This window comes from Pogoniulus pusillus, chromosome 10 (assembly GCF_015220805.1).
Source record: "Pogoniulus pusillus isolate bPogPus1 chromosome 10, bPogPus1.pri, whole genome shotgun sequence".
NCBI classification, from domain to species: Eukaryota; Metazoa; Chordata; class Aves; order Piciformes; family Lybiidae; genus Pogoniulus; species Pogoniulus pusillus.
In genome coordinates, this window is record NC_087273.1 from 7,871,617 (window position 1) to 7,889,092 (window position 17,476).

At 53.4% G+C, this 17,476-nt stretch overlaps 1 protein-coding gene across 1 annotated transcript; it reads right to left on the bottom strand.

The window, feature by feature from the left end:
• Positions 1-9,428: 9,428 nt before the first annotated feature.
• LOC135178661 (16 kDa beta-galactoside-binding lectin) lies at positions 9,429-12,436 on the bottom strand. The gene is made up of 4 exons (XM_064149723.1): positions 12,305-12,436; positions 10,402-10,481; positions 10,114-10,285; positions 9,429-9,635 (listed from the first exon to the last, which is right to left on the bottom strand). Exons 1-4 carry the CDS (start codon positions 12,419-12,421, stop codon positions 9,492-9,494), a joined length of 513 nt encoding a protein of 170 aa, XP_064005793.1. The 5' UTR covers positions 12,422-12,436; the 3' UTR covers positions 9,429-9,491.
• Between the last annotated feature and the right edge of the window lie 5,040 nt (positions 12,437-17,476).

Genomic DNA, 17,476 nt, shown 5'->3' on the forward strand with positions numbered 1-17,476 from the left:
CTTCGGTTTAGTTTCTTACATTTAAGACCTGATTTAATTTAGATGTTTTTTTTTGCAGCCACCCTTCCAGCCTACCCTTACCAAAACAAATCAAGAAGACTTGGCAAACCTGGCAGGCCTTTGTGAACAGCCTGAGGCCAGCCAGCAGTGTGTTTTCCATTTAGTAAGTTCTTTCCTAAAAAAGAAAAGTCCTGCAATCCACCCTCAAGGCAGGAAGAGCTTCCCTCCCATCCAGATAGGGTCTGGGAACCAGCACTGACTGGAGGGGGAACACCTTGGGCTGCACACGCAGCAATGCCATCATGACTCTGCATGCCAAGTGCATGCCCTGACTTGGTGGTATAGAAGGTTGCACTAAATCATGTGTAAAATCAATTTCTTTTGGTAGGTTTCCAGCCCAAAATGTTGAGGGTTGATGGCAGCCTACAAGGAAATTAGATGTTTGACGTGGTTCTGCAGTCCAGCAAGACTGGGGGTTGATGAGGAAAGTCTTGTGTGTGCTCCCCCTGTACACACCAGCACCACCTAATCAGGCAAGTGATCATTACTTGCATTTTTGTAACAGCTTAGATCTCCAGGTGGAAAATGAGTTCAAGCCTAAAGCACTGCTAGGTTTATCACTAGGGAAACTGTCTCTGCACAACTTACAATTCTCTCCTAACTCCAAGGAAACCTGAATTTGCTAGAAGCCCATTTTGACCTGTCTTTGGGAGTAACTAACATTGGCCAAGGCATAGATTTACTTCTCAGGGCCTTTGGCAAGAAGAGGAACCTGTCCACTGCTCCTTACCCCGCCTGGCTTCCCTCTTGTGGTTTTGAAACTCCATTATAATGGGCATTCACTTGCCAGGGTGATGCCATGATTTCGAGGGACACTGATACCATGGACAGAATGTTATGCTCATTGCCTAGACCTGGTAAGCTAACTGAAACAAACCTGAATCTAGGGCCTGGCTGCATGAGGTTTTTAGATCTGAACTTGCATTGGAGGAAGCCAGTAAGCTAGGCAGAGTGAGCATGGTTTGCACTGCTGGCCCTTCCCCAAAACGTCCTGAGCAGCCCAGAGCCCTGGGGTTGTGCCCCTTTGCAATTGCAAGCAGGGGCTAAACGTTACAGCACGTTAAAAACAAAGGATCCAAAACACATCTTGCAGCAAACAGCAGCCTTCAACAGATGGTCATTTTGGCTAAAAAGCCTTACTTTTAGAACTGAAATAATTGGGATTATTGGAATGGAATTCCTTACCTCCCACCCTGCTGTAGGGACAGTGGCTCTGGCCGAGTTTTCTGTGAGTGGTGACAGTGGGTCAGACTCCTCCCAGGTCAGTTCAGAGTACCTGAGTGAAGTGTCTACTCCACAGTGGTCTCCAGAAAAGTCTGTCGGGTGTTGAAGGGTCCTGTGGCAGCTCCCTGGCCTGTTGAGCTGGCTGCAGTCAATGCCTAGCACCGGGTGGGGGGAGAAGTGCCCAGGCTCCCCTCAGTAGCTCGAGGCAAAACCCTGCCAAGGAGAAAGCAGTTACACTTGAGAGAGAGTTCCAGGTGAAACCTGGCTGCACAAAAGCAGCAGGGACCCTCGTGGCCTGTTGTGTTGGCATATTGCAGTTGGGAACACAGCATTTTTCCTGTGCGTTCCTTAAATTGTTGTCTTCGACTTCTGGCCAGCTTCTGAGGGACCTCTCAGGAAGAAGGCAGCTCTAAATCACTGCTCCACCGCCTCCTGCTCAGCTCCTGCATGTAGCCTTGGCATCAGAAAGTCAGGGTGCATCTTGCCTGGGCATTGAAAGTCACCAAACCGCCCTGCTGCCAGCGCACCCAGAGCCAGCGTGGGGCAAGAGCAAAAGACAGAGGCACAGACTTGTGCCATGCTGCTCTGCTGAAGCAGGTCTGTTAAAGCCAGCCCTCGCTGAGGTCCTCACATGCTCCTAGCAGCATGCTGTGCCCACAGACTGCTCTGCTGTGCTGTGCCACGTGGTGGAAATGCTGTGACAATCTAGTCAGCCACTTTGTCATTGGCTTTCCTATCCGGGCCCTCGGGCGGTCCATGGTCACAAGGGATTCACATCAGATGCCTTCCTCAAGACTGAGTCTACTAAAGAGTTTACATGGCTCAGGTCTGTGGGCTGTAAGTTTACACACCAGAGCTTTTGTGAAGCTTACCTACAGAATCAGAGACAGAGCACCAAACAGTTTGTGTGTCAAGTCTGAGCCATCCCCTTGACAGCTCAGCTGCTGTGGTGGTTGTTTAGATTGGTAATTAACAGGAGCAAGCAAACCAAACTGGATAGCATTTTGTGCTCACACCCCACAGACCCTGCATACTGACACGAGCACTGACTTGTCACTTGCAACAAGGGATACAGAGCAAGCTCCTCACAGGAGAGCCTGTGCTTTAAATGGCTATGAGCCAACTGGGAGCATATCCAAAGACCTGAGCCCACAGCTTCTCCGTGCCTTATTCAACCATCCACCAAACCAGGTACTTACATCTGGGTTTGATTTACCTAAGAGCTGCTTGTCCCTTTCTATCCCCTGCAGAGGGCACGTAACATGCTGACCACAGCACAGCCCTCTGCTTTGGCTGAGTTCCTGCAAGGCTGCTGCTCATACCCCTGCACATAAACCAAGAGCAGTGCGCTCCTCATGCACGGCAGGCTAACAAATATGGCTTGTGTTGTGCAACTGAACCTTTTCATGTGGCTAGAGTGGTCTCAGTCCACAGGACGATCCCTTCCTGCCTGCTTTGGCCAAATTCTGCTGGCCAAGAGAAGCTGCAGAAGCAGGTGAGGCTCGAGAGGGCTCTGGGCAACCTGATCGAGTTGCAGACACCCATGCTTAATGCAGCAGGGGTTGGACTGGATGACCTTTGGAGGTCCCTTCCAACCCAGGCCATTCTATGATTCTATGAATTCAGGGTGTCAAGCAGCCTGGAGGGTGCTTGCCAGACACAGCCTGTCCAGCTATAGCTCTGGCTTTTCTGCAGCTTGCTGCCTGTTAGTGCTAAAAACCCTCACCAAAGCCTCATCACCAGTCAAAAACTGAGGGGCACCTGGAGATGGTCAAGGCCAGCACTGTCAGCTGGGCTTGTGGGGTCTGGCAGCATAACTCTGCCTGGATTGGGATTTGAAATCAGGAAGAAAGGCTCATTTTCTATCACACCATAAAGGAAACCTAAGCACCTGTGAGGCAAACAGCTTTCTTTCTCTGTGATTTACAGCTTGGGAACACATCCTTCTGCTAGGCTCACTTGGTCAGCAGATAGCCTGAACATCACACAAGAAAACACAGCAGTACTGCGTTTGTTGGTGAGAATTTCAGCACAGAGAGAAGTTTTAGCATTGAAATGGGAAAAGGGGAAAAGGGGAAAAGGGGAAAAGGGGAAAAGGGGAAAAGGGGAAAAGGGGAAAAGGGGAAAAGGGGAAAAGGGGAAAAGGGGAAAAGGGGAAAAGGGGAAAAGGGGAAGGGAAAGGGGAAAGGAAAGGGAAAAGAAAAGGGAAAAGAAAAGGGAAAAGGGAAGGAAAAGGAAAGGGAAAAGGAAAGGGAAAGAAAGGAAAGGGAAGGGAAGGAAAGGGAAGGGAAAGGAAAGGGAAGGGAAAGGAAAGGGAAGGGGGAAGGGAAGGGGGAAGGGAAGGGAAGGGGGAAGAGAAGGGAAGGGGGAAGGGAAGGGGGAAGGGAAGGGGGAAGGGAAGGGGGAAGGGAAGGGGGAAGGGAAGGGGGAAGGGAAGGGGGACGGGGGAAGGGAAGGGGGAAGGGAAGGGGGACGGGGGAAGGGAAGGGGGAAGGGAAGAGGGAAGGGGGAAGGGAAGGGGGAAGGGGGAAGGGAAGGGGGAAGGGGGAAGGGAAGGGGGAAGGGGGAAGGGAAGGGGGAAGGGAAGGGGGAAGGGAAGGGGGAAGGGAAGGGGGAAGGGAAGGGAGAAGGGAAAGGAGAAGGGAAAGGAGAAGGGAAAGGAGAAGGGAAAGGAGAAGGGAAAGGAGAAGGGAAAGGAGAGAGGAAAGGAGAGGGGAAAGGAGAAGGGAAGGGAAGGAAAAGGAAAGGGAAGGGAAGGAAAAGGAAAGGGAAAGGGAAAAAGGAGAGGGGGAAAGGAAAGGGGAAAAGGAAAGGAAAAGGAGCAAAGGAAAAAGAAAAAGAAAAAGAAAAAGAAAAAGAAAAAGAAAAAGAAAAAGAAAAAGAAAAAGAAAAAGAAAAAAGAAAAGAAAAAAATAAAAAAAGAAAAAAAACATATAAAAGGGAAAGAAAAACCCCACAGAAACATCCAAACCCCAAACACAGATCAGCTGTGGAGAATAAGAGCTGGGGAAACAGCTTCGGGAGGGAGGTACTTTTGCACACCTTGTTTGCGCCACAGGTGCTGCTGGCACCGAGCTAAAATGAGGCGGTGGCTGGAAATGAGGCTGGAGGCAAACCGGGAAGGGCTGGCACCTGCATGGGAGCAGCTGCTGCGGGAGGAGCCGGGGCAGAAAGCGGCTCCCGCAGCCCCTCTGCAGCAGGCACCATGCCGCCTCAGGCGGGTGCCAGTGCGGCCACCGCAGCCGCTTCAGCTGAGGGGAGCGCTGCACAGCCCGGAGAGCAGGACACCTGCCAGCGCCCGTTCCTCCCGCAGGAGGGGGAGCAGGGCTGGTTGCTGGCTGCCGCAGGTGCGGGCTGAGGGGAGCCAGCAGCGCTCCGGAGCGGCCGGCCGGGAGCCCGCGCAGCAGGCGCCGCCGCAGCAGCGCAGCCCTCGGCCGCTGAGCAAAGGTGAGTCTGTGTTCTCCCACGGGTCTGCCCACCAGCAACAGGCTGCAGGGGCAGCGTCTGCCTCCCTGCACCCACCGGGAGGCAGCTGGGCTAGGGCTGGGGCAAAAAGTCCATCCCAGCCTGTCAGAGGGGTGGCACTGGGAGGGCTCCACAGGGCACGCCTCAGGGGGAGGGCCGCGGTGGGGCACCCCTCCGGGGCGGCTCAGCGGGCACTCCGCTGTCCCTTGGCTGCATGGCGAGGCTTGCCTCGTCCCTTGGCTGCTGTCTGCAGCTGGCTCAGTGGTGTGTGCCCCAGGGAGCTGGCATCCCCCTCCGGCAGCCCCCAGCCTTGGGCACAGGCCCCCAGCACGCTCGGGAAAGGAGCTGCGCGGCTGAGGCCTCCTGTGCTCCGCAGCCAACACCTCATGGCTCTGCAGCTGCCTGCAGGGAGGCTGCGGCCAGCTGGGGTTGGGCTCTGCTGCCAGGCAGGCAGCAACAGAACAAGGGGATGCAGTCTCAAGTTGTGCCAGGGCAGGTCTAGGCTGGATGTTAGGAGGAAGTTGTTGGCAGAGAGAGTGATTGGCATTGGAATGGGCTGCCCAGGGAGGTGGTGGAGGCACCATCCCTGCCTGGAGGTGTTGAAGCCAAGCCTGGCTGAGGCACTTAGTGCCATGGTCTGGTTGATTGGGCAGGGCTGGGTGCTAGGTTGGACTGGATGAGCTTGGAGGTGTCTTCCCACCTGCTTGATTCTATGATACCAGGTAACACAGCTTACACCTTTAGGCTGCACTTCTGAAAGCCTACCACAAAAGTGCCCTTTGGCTCGTAAATGTTGAAACCCAGGCCAGGGCAGCAGGTGAGGAGCTGTTGGAGAAATTCTTGCTAGCAGAGGACACAAAATGATAAACATGAGCAACCAAGGGAGCATCCTTGAGTCCATCTTGGGAGTTAAGATACCAGGCGCTGGGTAGTTCCCCCCACATGCAGCTGCAGGGGGTGGAGTGCCAGCTGCAGGTGGGCAGAGTTAGCCAGCCCTAGAGGCTGACCCTCAGATTGTTATGGTATATTACCCTATCCATGCCTTACATCTAACCCTGTACCCTCTCTATGTAACCAATCTTGGTGGAGCACACCTCTTGTGAGAGAGCATTTAAGTCTCTGCATCACAGAAATAAAGCAGACTACGACCATCTAACCACACTGGTGAACAAAGAATCATTGTACCCAGGTGCTCCACCGGCTTTTAATAAGGAGCCAAAGGAGCAACAGGCCTGGCAGCACAGGGCACTCATGCAGAGCTGACTGGTGGCCACCTTTGCACTTCGTACAGCAGATGCTGGTTCATTTCTCGTGTCTGTTGTTCAAAAGAAAGTCCCCCAGCTGGCTTCCCACACCCCACCACACTCTGGGTTGCCCACCAGCTCCCCTAGCACTCTCCTTCCACACGCTGCACATACTGGGACCACACACAGTCCGTGGGCACATGGTGCCCTGCAGCCATCTGGAGGCTGTGCTGAGCGGTGTCACACGCATGCTTGTGACACAGGCACTTGGATGGCCTATTTCTGTCAAGTGAAGTTAATGTGAGCCGCTCAGGGGGAAGTTATCTTTTGAGAAGACAAAGCTGCTGGTCTGTCACAGCTCTTTCGGGTCCTGCATGAGGTTTTCATTCCTGTCACACCCACTGCTTCCAGACTAATCTCTTCCACAGCTGGGTATTTGTTCTCCTCTGCCTAGACGTGAGGTGATAACATACATCACTTCATTTGTCTTCATAGACTCATTTAGGTTGGAGAAGACCCTTAAGATTATCAAGTCCAACCGTTAATCTAGAGCTACCAAATCCACCAGTAGACCATGTGCCTCAGCACCACCTCTATACAGCTTTTTAATACCTCCAGCAATGGGGACTCCATCACTTCTCCTGGGAAGCCCATTCTGGGGCTTGACAACCCCAAAGAAAGAGTTCCTAACATCCAATCTAAATCCCCAGTGTCACAGCACAAAACCCCAGAGCTGTTTTGCAGGATTTTCAAGGTCCTGTTTTCCCTCAGCACAATGCTGTAAGGAAATGAAGGGATGCAGCTGGTGAACAGCCAGGGGTGGAGGCTGACTAGGTTAGCAGACTTGCAGGATTTAGCAAATGCATCCCTCTCCACAGAAAACCCACACCCTTAAGCCATGCTGTGATGCTTCCTGCCCAAAGCAAGGAGGACTTGAGGTCCTCCCAGAGGTACTGACAAGCTGAGGTCACCGTGCACTCCCAAGAGAGCACATTTGGCAGGGACCAGCCCTGCTTCTGCATTCACTGTGACCCCTCTGCCTGCAGCAGGGTGTAGCATTCCTGCCTCCCCGATTGCTCCAGCAGAAGAGAAGTCTTGTCATCACTCTAGGAGCCAGCCAGGGCACTCTGCTTTTACTCTGCCCCTTTTCAAGTGTCGCTTAGTGGAACAGGATTATTTGTAGCTCTGGGACACGGGAGAACAGAACTCAAGAGGCAGGAAGCACTGGCAGAGGCAACACTTCCTTCCTCCCCTTTCTCCTGTTTTCTGGGCTCCTTAGTGGTAGCTGCCAGTGGTACAAAGCAGGGTAAGCCTCATTAACTCTTGTGGGAAGAACGAGAGGAGGGTAGCCCCTGCGAAGGCACCATTTGTACCCTGAGCACACAGGAGCACTTGTGCCTCACCTATCTAGAGATCAGGACCACCAGCTGAAGAGGCAAAAATGAGATCAGCTTTGCTCTTGGCAGCACTGAGAGACACATCACATACCTCAAACACCTCATCTAATCAGGGCAGCTCAGAACAGAGACAAAGGGAACAGCTGTAAGCTCAGCTTGTACTTTAAGTGCTCGTATGTTGATTTTTTCTCACCTTCAGTCAGTGTAACACAGGGCTAGAGGGGGACACAGGACAAAAGCCACCCCCTTTTCCCTAGTCCCCCACTGCAAGTACAAACAACCTTCAAGAAAAGAACCCCAAGGCTTATTTGACAGGGCAAAAGCATCAGCAAGATTTATGTCATCCCTTACCTAGTAAAAAACTTCCTATCCCCTAAACCCGAACATCCTAGCCTGTAAATAACGCAGGGGTTAAAAGCAGCATTACCTGTGCCCTCTCAGTGTCAAACGAGACACTCCTGCAGCATGGCCAGGCTGCTGCCATGCAGGGTGCAGGCTCTCTCTGTCCTCCTCCTGCCCAGCTGCCAGCAGGTGCACGGTGGAAGCTTCTGCTGAACTTTGAGACTACAGCAAAGCCCTTTGGTGTGTTTCCTAAGCACACACAACTCCACAGAGGGACAGGTGTCCAGAAAGCCTCTGCTGCTTTGCACACCAATCCCATTGCTATGATTAGCTACATCAGCTCTGGAGAATGAGCCCTGCCTATCCACGGTCTCACAAGACACAGCCACAACTCATCTGGCACATCTGCAAAAAGGCCTCCATTTCAAGGGTTATCAGCAAAGAGAAAGGCATCGGTACAGCAGGAGGGTCCACCCTCCAAACCAACCCCCTCCCCCATCACTCATGGGGCAGCCAAGCTTTGAGGCAGCTGCTGCAGAACAGATCTGGACAGCATTGCCACCACGCAGCAGTTGTGCTGACAAGGCAGCAACAGGCTCACAGCCTGCCAGCCTCTCCATAAAAAGCCTTCAAATAGCTGAAATGCTCCACAGGGTGGTATTGGCCCCAGCCAAGCAGCTGGCCCAGCTGCTCAGCTGTTCAAAGAACAGCAAATGCAGCCCTAGTCTAGAACAGCCCTGCCAAGAGAGATTAGCTCACAGAAGAGAGATTCCAGCACTTCTTTAACTTTCATCAGGTACTCAAAAGCCACAGGCATCCCAGCTGCAGCCTGGTCTTGGGTAGGCATGGCCGGCAGGTAGCTAGGAAATGGCAGCAGCAGACACATTCCAAGGCATTGCATGAGCAGAGCAAAGAAGTTCTGAGCAAGAGAGACTTCATTTACTAAGATACTTCCTTTTTGCCTCCTTCACTGCAACTAGCTGTGCTTGGCACACTTGGGATTTAACACCTCCAGTAACCCTGATTGCTACAGCCCTGGGGCTGCACCTAGAGCTTCACAGCCAAGTGTTTAGAGACACTGACCCACAGGCTGCTATGTGGCTTGGCACCAATACCTGGCATGTTGCTAAGACTGACTTCACAGTATAGCATGATACCCCAGGGTCTCTGCCAGGACCTCAGTTCCTGACACAGCACAAACAGCTGGATCCTCTCCAGACCTCACTCCTAATCTTCCCCCCTGACAAGTGCAGTTAGCCCAACTTGCCTGCCCTTCTCTGCTCCTGAAGCACACTAGTGCCAGCCTGCAGTGCACCTAACTGCTGAGCATGCTCCTGGAAAGCAAAGCTAAAGAGCACAAGCTGTGCCCTGTCAGTCTCCCATGCCAGCAAGGAGATGGAAGCAGCACCTCTTGTCCAGTGATGCCACACCACATGCCCAGCGTGCACTTGTCTGAGTTGCCCTAGCTGGGACTGCTCCCAGAGCTGAGAAACCAAACAGCCAGGCCCCACTCAGTGCAGCAAACAGGGCCAAGGAAGCAGCTAGGCTAAAGTGGCTTTATTTGCAGCAAGTCATGCTTGGCCTGGCACGTGGTGCGAGTAGGCAGAGTATGGACACATCCCCCTTACACTGTCCACCCCTGCAGCACACACAGGAGCAAGCAGATTAGAGCAGAAAAGAGCAGAGGAAGCAGCCATTGCAAGTTGGGGTTTATTTTGCAGTGCAGGGGGAGGAAACCAAACCAACCAAGTCACAGCCATTAGCTGAATTTGATGGCCTTGACTTTAAAGTCACCCTCCACAGCCAGGTACTCAATCTTCTCCATGCCCAGCCGGTTCGGGAACTGGAACTCTGCCTCGGGCAGCTTCACCGTTGCCTCCGTCTCATCGAAGGAGATGCAGATCTGCAGAGAGCCACAAGAAGGAAGGTTGACAACACAGCTCAGCAGTCTCACTCCCCACTACCTCCACCCTTGGGGCAGGACACCAGCTGGCTGTGGGTGTCAAGGCCATGCTCACTAGCTCGGCCTGCTCTCCGCCCAGTAGAGGCATGGAGGGCAGGAAGCTCATCTGCTCTGCCTAAAAGTCAGCCCCAAGCTTCTGCAAAGGGATGAGACAGACCCAGTCTGAGTCTCGGGTCAGTGTTCTAATTGCTGTTACTGCTGTGGCTTGCAAAGGAAGAACAGAGAGCAGCACTTATCACATCTGAGCTGTTAGGCTTGGACTTGAGCAGGTCAACATGGTTGGTTTGCTTTAGCTGAGAGACTCTTCCCATGTTACTTATTCCTCCTTTGATGCCTGCTCCATCTCCACTGCAAAGCTACAAGGCAGCACTCAAGAGCTGAGTCCTTATCCCTTGCACTCACACCCCTGGGGCCTCACCTCAGTCTTGTCACCATGCTGGAAGGGAAAGTCAGCCTTCCTGTCCTCCTCACCCCACGTGCCATCCTCCTTTGAATTGCAGACAATGGTATTGATATCCCCATGGCAGTCGAAGCGAGGGTTGAAATGCAGCATGAGGTTGCCACTGTCCTTCCCTACATTGACAGCAAACCTGGGGAAACAGACACAGTGCTCAAGAAGTGCACACAGAGCAGCTCCAGCTGACCACAGCAGGAGCTCAGGCTTCCCCCAGTGCCACAGGAGCTCATTTGCCATCTCCTCACTCACCCCTTAGCATCAGACGTGATCTTCCCTTTGACTTTGATGCACTCACCAGGCTGGATGTCCAGCTGAGTAACAACCAGTCCCTGCAGGACCAAACCACAGGAGTTATTGTTTCCCAAGGCAAGCCTACCAACCATGCTTGGGCCAAGGCACAAACCAGCTCTGACAGACCCAGCAGCTTTTATGACATTAAGCCTCCCTCCTTCTCTGGGTAGGAAGTGACAGAAGGCACCAAACACTTCTTGCCTGGACTTCTACACACAGAGAGGTCAGTGGGGACCACCTCTGGCTGCAGCCCAGTACAGCTGCACAATTGCCCTGGGAAGCTCCCATAACAGAGGACAGGGCTTGACCCTCCTCAGAGCCATGCAATTCACTCCCCCAGAAGAGTACTTTCATAGAATCAACCAGGTGGGAAGAGACCTCCAAGATCACTCAGTCCAACCTAGCACCCAGCCCTGGCCAATCAACTACACCATGGCACTAAGTGCCTCAGCCAGGCTTGGCTTCAGCATCTCCAGGGACAGCAACTCCACCACCTCCCTAGGCAGCCCATTCCAATGCCAATCACTCTCTCTGACAACAACTTCCTCCTAACATCCAGCCTAGACCTCCCCTGGCACAGCTTGAGACTGTGTTCCCTTGTTCTATTGCTGCTTGCCTGGGAGAAGAGCCCAACCCCACCTGGCTACAGCCTCCCTTCCGGTAGCTGTAGACAGCAATGAGGTCTGCCCTGAGCCTCCTCTTCTGCAGGCTGCACACCCCCAGCTCCCTCAGCCTCTCCTCACAGGGCTGTGCTCCAGGCCCCTCACCAGCTTCAGTATCTCAACATCTCTCTTGAACTGAGGAGCCCAGAACTGGACACAGTACTCAAGATGTGGCCTGAGCAGTGCTGAGTACAGGGGCAGAACAACCTCCCTTGTCCTACTGGCCATACTCTTCCTGATACAAGTCTTGAACTTCACCAGTCTCCCTCAGCTGAGAGGAAGATGCTGTTTGGTTGGGTCAGGCTCAGTTCACACCACTCTTGCTGCCTGTTCTCCAAGGACAGCGATGCTAGGCTCCATTTAACCCTACACCAGAAATGGCAAGGAGAGCAGAAAGCAGCTAACAGCAGAAGCAGCTATTGCAAGCTTAGGTTCATTTCACCATGCAGGAGGAGAAAACCAAACCAACCAAGATACAGCTGTTAGCTGAACAGAATGGCCTTGACTTCCAAGTCACCCTCCACTTCCAGTTAGTTATGGTGCTCCCTTTAGCTAGTTCTTGCCTGGCTTGTGCAGGTCCGTGCCCAGCAGCTGCAGTGCTTCTCAAGGACTGCCCCCCAGCCCCGTCGGCACTGGTCCTGCAGCCTGCTGTGCCCACGCTCAGGTCGGGTGTCCCCGTCACTAAACTGCTTATCCTCGCAGCTCTCACGCTGCCTCCTGGCTCCCTCTCTAGCGCACCACTGGAGCGCAACCTGAAACAGCCTGGGGGGGGTTTCGAGGAACGGCAGGAGCAGCCTGCTTGCCTCTGCTGGTGCCTTAGGAGTTAGCCCACTCCTAGCCCCGAAAGGCATTTTCCCCCAAAGGAAAACACAAAGTTTAAGGAAAGAAAGGAAAACAAAAAGGGGGTGGGGGTGCACAAAAGACATTTAAACTGTGAAGTTGCCAATGGCCCCAAACCTTCATCGTTCTGAAGGACTCGGACATGCATCAGCCCAGTTTTCCCGCTTCGACACTACGCTAGAGGGGAGGGAAAGGGACGGCTCAGCCCTAACAATTCCTCCCCGAGCCATCTATCAGGGCAGCATTTCCTCTCAGCTAATCCTTCTCTCCTCCTCCCTCTGGCACCGAGCCCGAACCCCACACACAGCCCAACACCAGTCCTGCTTGGCACACCAGTCGAGCGTGAAGAAGGCACTCACTTGCTCCATGCTGCAGACACCAGCCCCACCAGGCAGGACACCCCCGAGCCCCTGCTCCACAAACCGGCGTGACTCAGCGCGGAGCTCCCGCAGCTTTAATCTCTTGGGCAAGACCATCACATGGTGGAGGGAGGGGGAAGAATGGGATCAATTACAGCTGGAGCTTTCCCAGCCATTTAAAGTGGGCAGCGGGAGATCTCCATTGATATTGTTCTTTGCAGGCAGGACGTGCATGACTTTTCAAAGCTGGTGATTGTTTGCTTCTGCGTGCTCCCAGAAATCCTTACTGTAAGCTCTCCTAGCTGCTCTGCAGCCTCTCTTGGCTTTTGTCCCGGGAGCCTGAGTGTGGCTCTGTGTCTGCAGCGAGGTGCCTGCTTTTTGTTAAGTGATCCCTGCCTTAAAATCAGGGCTGAACTCCTCGAGTTACCGCTGCGGAGTCATTGCCTCTGAGAATACGTCTGTAGGCATCCTCCCAGCCCAGCCTCCCGCCTGCTGGGACTGCCCCTGGCACAAACCATCACTACTTGCCCTTAAATGAAGCCCCAAGGGGGTTTTTGTGTTTTACATCAGCATTTAAAAATTGCCTGAAAGTTAAGGCTGGTTGTGTGGGGCTCCACTGGATGTGAGAAGTCAGGCCGTGGCTTTTGAAAAGTAGCATGATCTTGTTGGTTCCGTTCCAGCTGCAGAAGGCTCCAGAGGGAAAAGAGAAATGCTTTGTTTGCATAGAAGAGGCCGGGCAGGGCTTTGTGCAGCCAGCAAGAAAGGAGGCTGCTTTCCCAGCTTCTCCCTAACGCCTGCCTTTCCCCTCCACCGTGTCCCTTCACAGCACACAGCACGACTGGGAGGTGAAAGTGGGAGCAGCTGCAGTGCTCTGTGGATCTGTGTGACTGGATCAGACTCGATGATCTTAAGGTCTTTTCAAACCTTTGTGATTCTGTGAGTGGCAGTAGCAGGGAACTCAGGACTCATGCCTCAGTTTCCCTTGCACATGATGCCAGCAGGAGTGGGGCAGTGATTGTGCCCCTGTACTCGGCATTGGTGAGGATGTAGCTCAGATACTGGATTCTCTTTGGGGCCACTCACGCTGAGAAAGGCATTGAGGGGCTGGAGCATGTCCAGAGAAAGATATTGAGGGGCTGGAGCATGTCCAGAGAAAGACATTGAGGGGCTGGAGCATGTCCAGAGAAGGGAAACCAAGCTGGTAAAATCACAGACTCACAGACTTTCTTAGATTAGAAAAGACCCTCAAGCTCATCGAGTCCAATCATTAGTTTCACACTGACAAGCCCTTGACTAAACCAAACCCCTCAGCACAACATCTAATCACCATGAATCACTATGGTTGGAGAGGACCACCAGGATCATCCAGTCCAAAATGCCTGGAGAACAGGGCTGGTGAGGAGCAGCTGAGGGAACTGGAGGTGTTTAGTGTGGAGGAGGCTGAGAGGAGACCTCACTGCTCTCTACAGCTACCTGAGAGGAGGCTGCAGTGAGGTGGATGCTGGGCTCTTCTGCCTGGTATCAGGTGATAGAAGGAGAGGAAATGGCCTGAAATTGTGCCAGAGGAGAGTTAGGTTGGAGATGAGGAAAACTTTCTTTGCTGCAAGAGTGGTCAGGGATTGGCACAGGCTGCCCAGGGAGGTGGTGGAGTCCCCATCCCTGGAGGTGTTGAAGGTGTGGCTATGGCACTTGGGGACGTGGCCATTGGTGGTGCTGGTTTGATGGTTGGACTGGGTGATCTTAGAAGGCTTTTCCAGCTGAAATAATTCTGTGACTCTCTGACATTAATGACATGCAGCTTCACAAGCCCACTTCAGCCAGAGCTGCTGTAAAAGTGCCCTGTGCTACTAAGTTAAGCCACGACCAGCCCGTGAGATACCTATCTGCAGATAACTTCAGGAAGGGCAGCTTATGAAACAGCACAGCAATTTATGGCTGGGTGGCAGGAGGAATCCTGCTCCCTGCAGGAAACCTTGCCAGAGCATGCTTGCAGTGACAGGAACAGCATCCGGAGTCCTGACCTCATCTTTTGCTCCCCATGTCCCCAGCACTCCTTGCTGAACGCTCCCACGGCATTTCAGCACCCCAGCTGAGTGCACCAAAACTGAGCTGTGTTTGAACTAGAAAAGTCAGGAGCCTGAGCTGGAGCCCTGTGACCTGGGTGTACAACAGAGGGCAAAATGCTGACTGGAAGTTCTGCAGGGAACATCCTGCACCAGCTCTGTCCTCCAGCCGCCTCCCTGGCCATTGGACCCATACGCCAGAGCGCTGCTGAAGTCGGGACTGAACTGCAGGAGCAGAGTTGGTGCAAGGTAGCCAACACCACGGAGAGCAGGCCTCTCTGTGGATAGTTTGGAGAAGGTCCAAGTAATTCCACCTTAATTGTGCCCCAGTCCCCAGCACGGTGCCGGCTGGGATGAGGAGCAGGGCGGCCCCAGGCGCCTGCTTTCTGTGCACCTCAGCTCCTCTGCAGTTGTTCCCCTGCTCGCTGCCACGCGTGAGGGGCTGAGCAAATCCTCTCTGCTCGGTTGGGCATTTGTAGCTGTTTTCCGTTCAGCTCTGGGAAATCCCTGGAGATGTCTCTCTGCCTTTCAGTGCTGCAGCACTTCTGGAGACAGAGCTGCTGGCGAGGGGCCTCGTGGTGCTGGGGCTGTGCAGTGCTGTAGGCTGGGCCCCCTCTGATTCCCTTCTGACACTTTCCAAGCTGCTTTTCTGGCCTAAAGTCTCCTCCTCTGACCCGTAGCTACAGACAGGGAAATACCTTTCTAACAACCCGTGGAGACCGTGCTGTTGGCTTTCCTCGAGTGCTCTGCACTGGCAGCCTCCTTGGGTTAGCAACAAACCCTTTGCCCCGGATTTAAGTACCCCTTGGCTTGAGCCCTGTGAAATCGCTGGAGTGCTGATTCTCACACTACAGTGCTGAGATGCCAACTGCCCTCCTTTATGCCTAGGGATTAAAGCCAGGGGTGGGGAGGCAAAAGAAAAAGTGGGAGAAAATACCCTGGTGGGGCTCCTTTCCTCTCAGAGGGTGTGTAAAGGGAGACAGGCTGCCCAGCCCCATCTCTTCAAGAGTGACCCCAGCCCCTCTGCACAACACGAGGGACAGACCACCTCACAGTTCCTGCAGAGAAGAGACCCGGCCCTGACACACTGCGTTCTGGGATGGGAGTTTTGTGCCCAAGGGAAAAACATAAAGCTCACGGCAGGCAGGCAGGCAGAGGATTGGAGTGCACTTCAAGAGCCTTGAGGGGGAAGCAGAGATGCTGCTCTCTGCAAGCTGCTCTTGCACCCCAGGGCCAGCAGGTGATGCTCTGAGAAGAAACTCTGGGCCAGAAGACAGAATCCAGAGAAGAACCCAGGTTAGCTTTACCTGGGTCACAGCAAGAGGCTGCAATATGTACAGGCCCTGAGAGACAGTAGACAAGGTGCATACAGTGTTGTGATCATAGAACGGCAGGGTTTGGAAGGGAATGCCAGAGGTCATCCAGTCCAGCCCTTCTGCCAAGGCAGGTTCACCTAGGGCAAGTCACACAGGAACACATCCAGATGAGTCTCGAAAGTCTCTAGATCCCACAGCTAGGAGTCACTGCTCTCCCACATGCTTCTGGGAGGAGTGTGGCACTCACCAGGCAGCTCTGGTAAAAGCAGTGAGAGAAAAGTTATCTCCTGCTCAGCCAGAGGGTGATGCCCGGAAGAGTTTCCCTCTGTGGACAAAATTAAGGGTACCCTTCCAGCACCCAGCCTTGCTGAGGGCAAAGGGCCCTGCCCAGCAGCAGGGTCCCCAGCCCAAACTCTCAATTCATCTGTTGGTTTGCACAGGCTGCAGCCAGACAAGTGGCCAGTCTGATTTTCTTGTAGCTCCCTAGAAATGCCCCAGATCTGCTTGAGAAAAATGTAAATACCCAAAGGATGTCACACACTGCTTGTGACTCTGTTTGATCTTGCACAAGAGAAAATACACCCTGGCCTTTAGCAAGTCACATCTCTGACTAATCGCTGCTCTCATTAGAGATGGCTTACCCCTGGGTTTGGGAGGTCTAAGGACACACCTCTGCTGCTGCTAACTCGAGGCCTGTGGTCTGCTCTCCAGCCCATGCAGAGGCTGGCATGTCAGTATCTGTGCCTGGTCTGCCTGGCACTGGACCCACACACACTGGTAGTTGCTGGGGCTATGTATAGCACGATGGAATGGTTTGGGTCAGGGACCTTAAAGATCATCCAGTTCCAGCCCACTGCCATGGGGAGGGACTTTTTAGGCTATCAGGGAGTGACAGGACTAGGGGGAATGAAGCAAAGCTGGAGGTGGGTAGGTTCAGACTGGGTGTGAGGAGGAAGTTGCTCACCGTGAGAGTGGTGAGAGCCTGGAATGGGTTGCCCAGGTTGAGGCCCCATCCCTGGAGGTGTTTAAGGCCAGGCTGGATGAGGTTCTGGCCAGCCTGATGTAGGGCAGAGTGTCCCTGCCCATGGCAGGGGGGTTGAAACTAGGTGATCCTTGTGGTCCCTTCCAATCCTGACTGATTTTATTGTTCTATGATCTCCCACTAGCCCAGCTTGCTCAAAGCCTCATCCAACCTGGTCTTAGCACTTCCAAGATTGAGGCATCCACAACTTCTCTGGGCAGCCCTTTCCAGTGTCACTCTGCTCTCTTCATTAGCCCAGGAAGCTACATGTTAAAGAACATCCACAACTTCTCTATCTTAAGTTACTCATTGGTGTAGCTAAGCAAGAGGCCTCTCATCTTGCTGGAGTTTCTGAGTCCCTTGTTTCTCCCATAGCATGTCAGTTTGTCTCAGCTGAGAAGTTTCTGCCTTTATCTTGAATAGCAATAACCCCCTGAAGATTTTTGCTGCACAGCTTCTCTGGACCCTTTTACACCAAAGGTGCCTTATGTGGCTGGCTAAAACAGTGCTCTCACCACCCTGGTGTCTTCCAGCCCTATGCTATCCATGGTGAAAACTTCAGAGTCAGTCTGGAGACCTCAGAGAAGTAGGGCCAGACTCCCAAGAAAAAATCCTTAGCCTGCTCCTGAAAGACAAAAGATGAGTCAGGAGCCACAGTCCAGTTTGGCAGGAGGTTGAGAGGCCCTCCCAAAGCCTGCAGGCACAGAGCCTCCCAACACACCGCTTCAGAGGGAAGGTTTTGGCAGGAAGAAGGATGGAAGGTCCAGTCCAC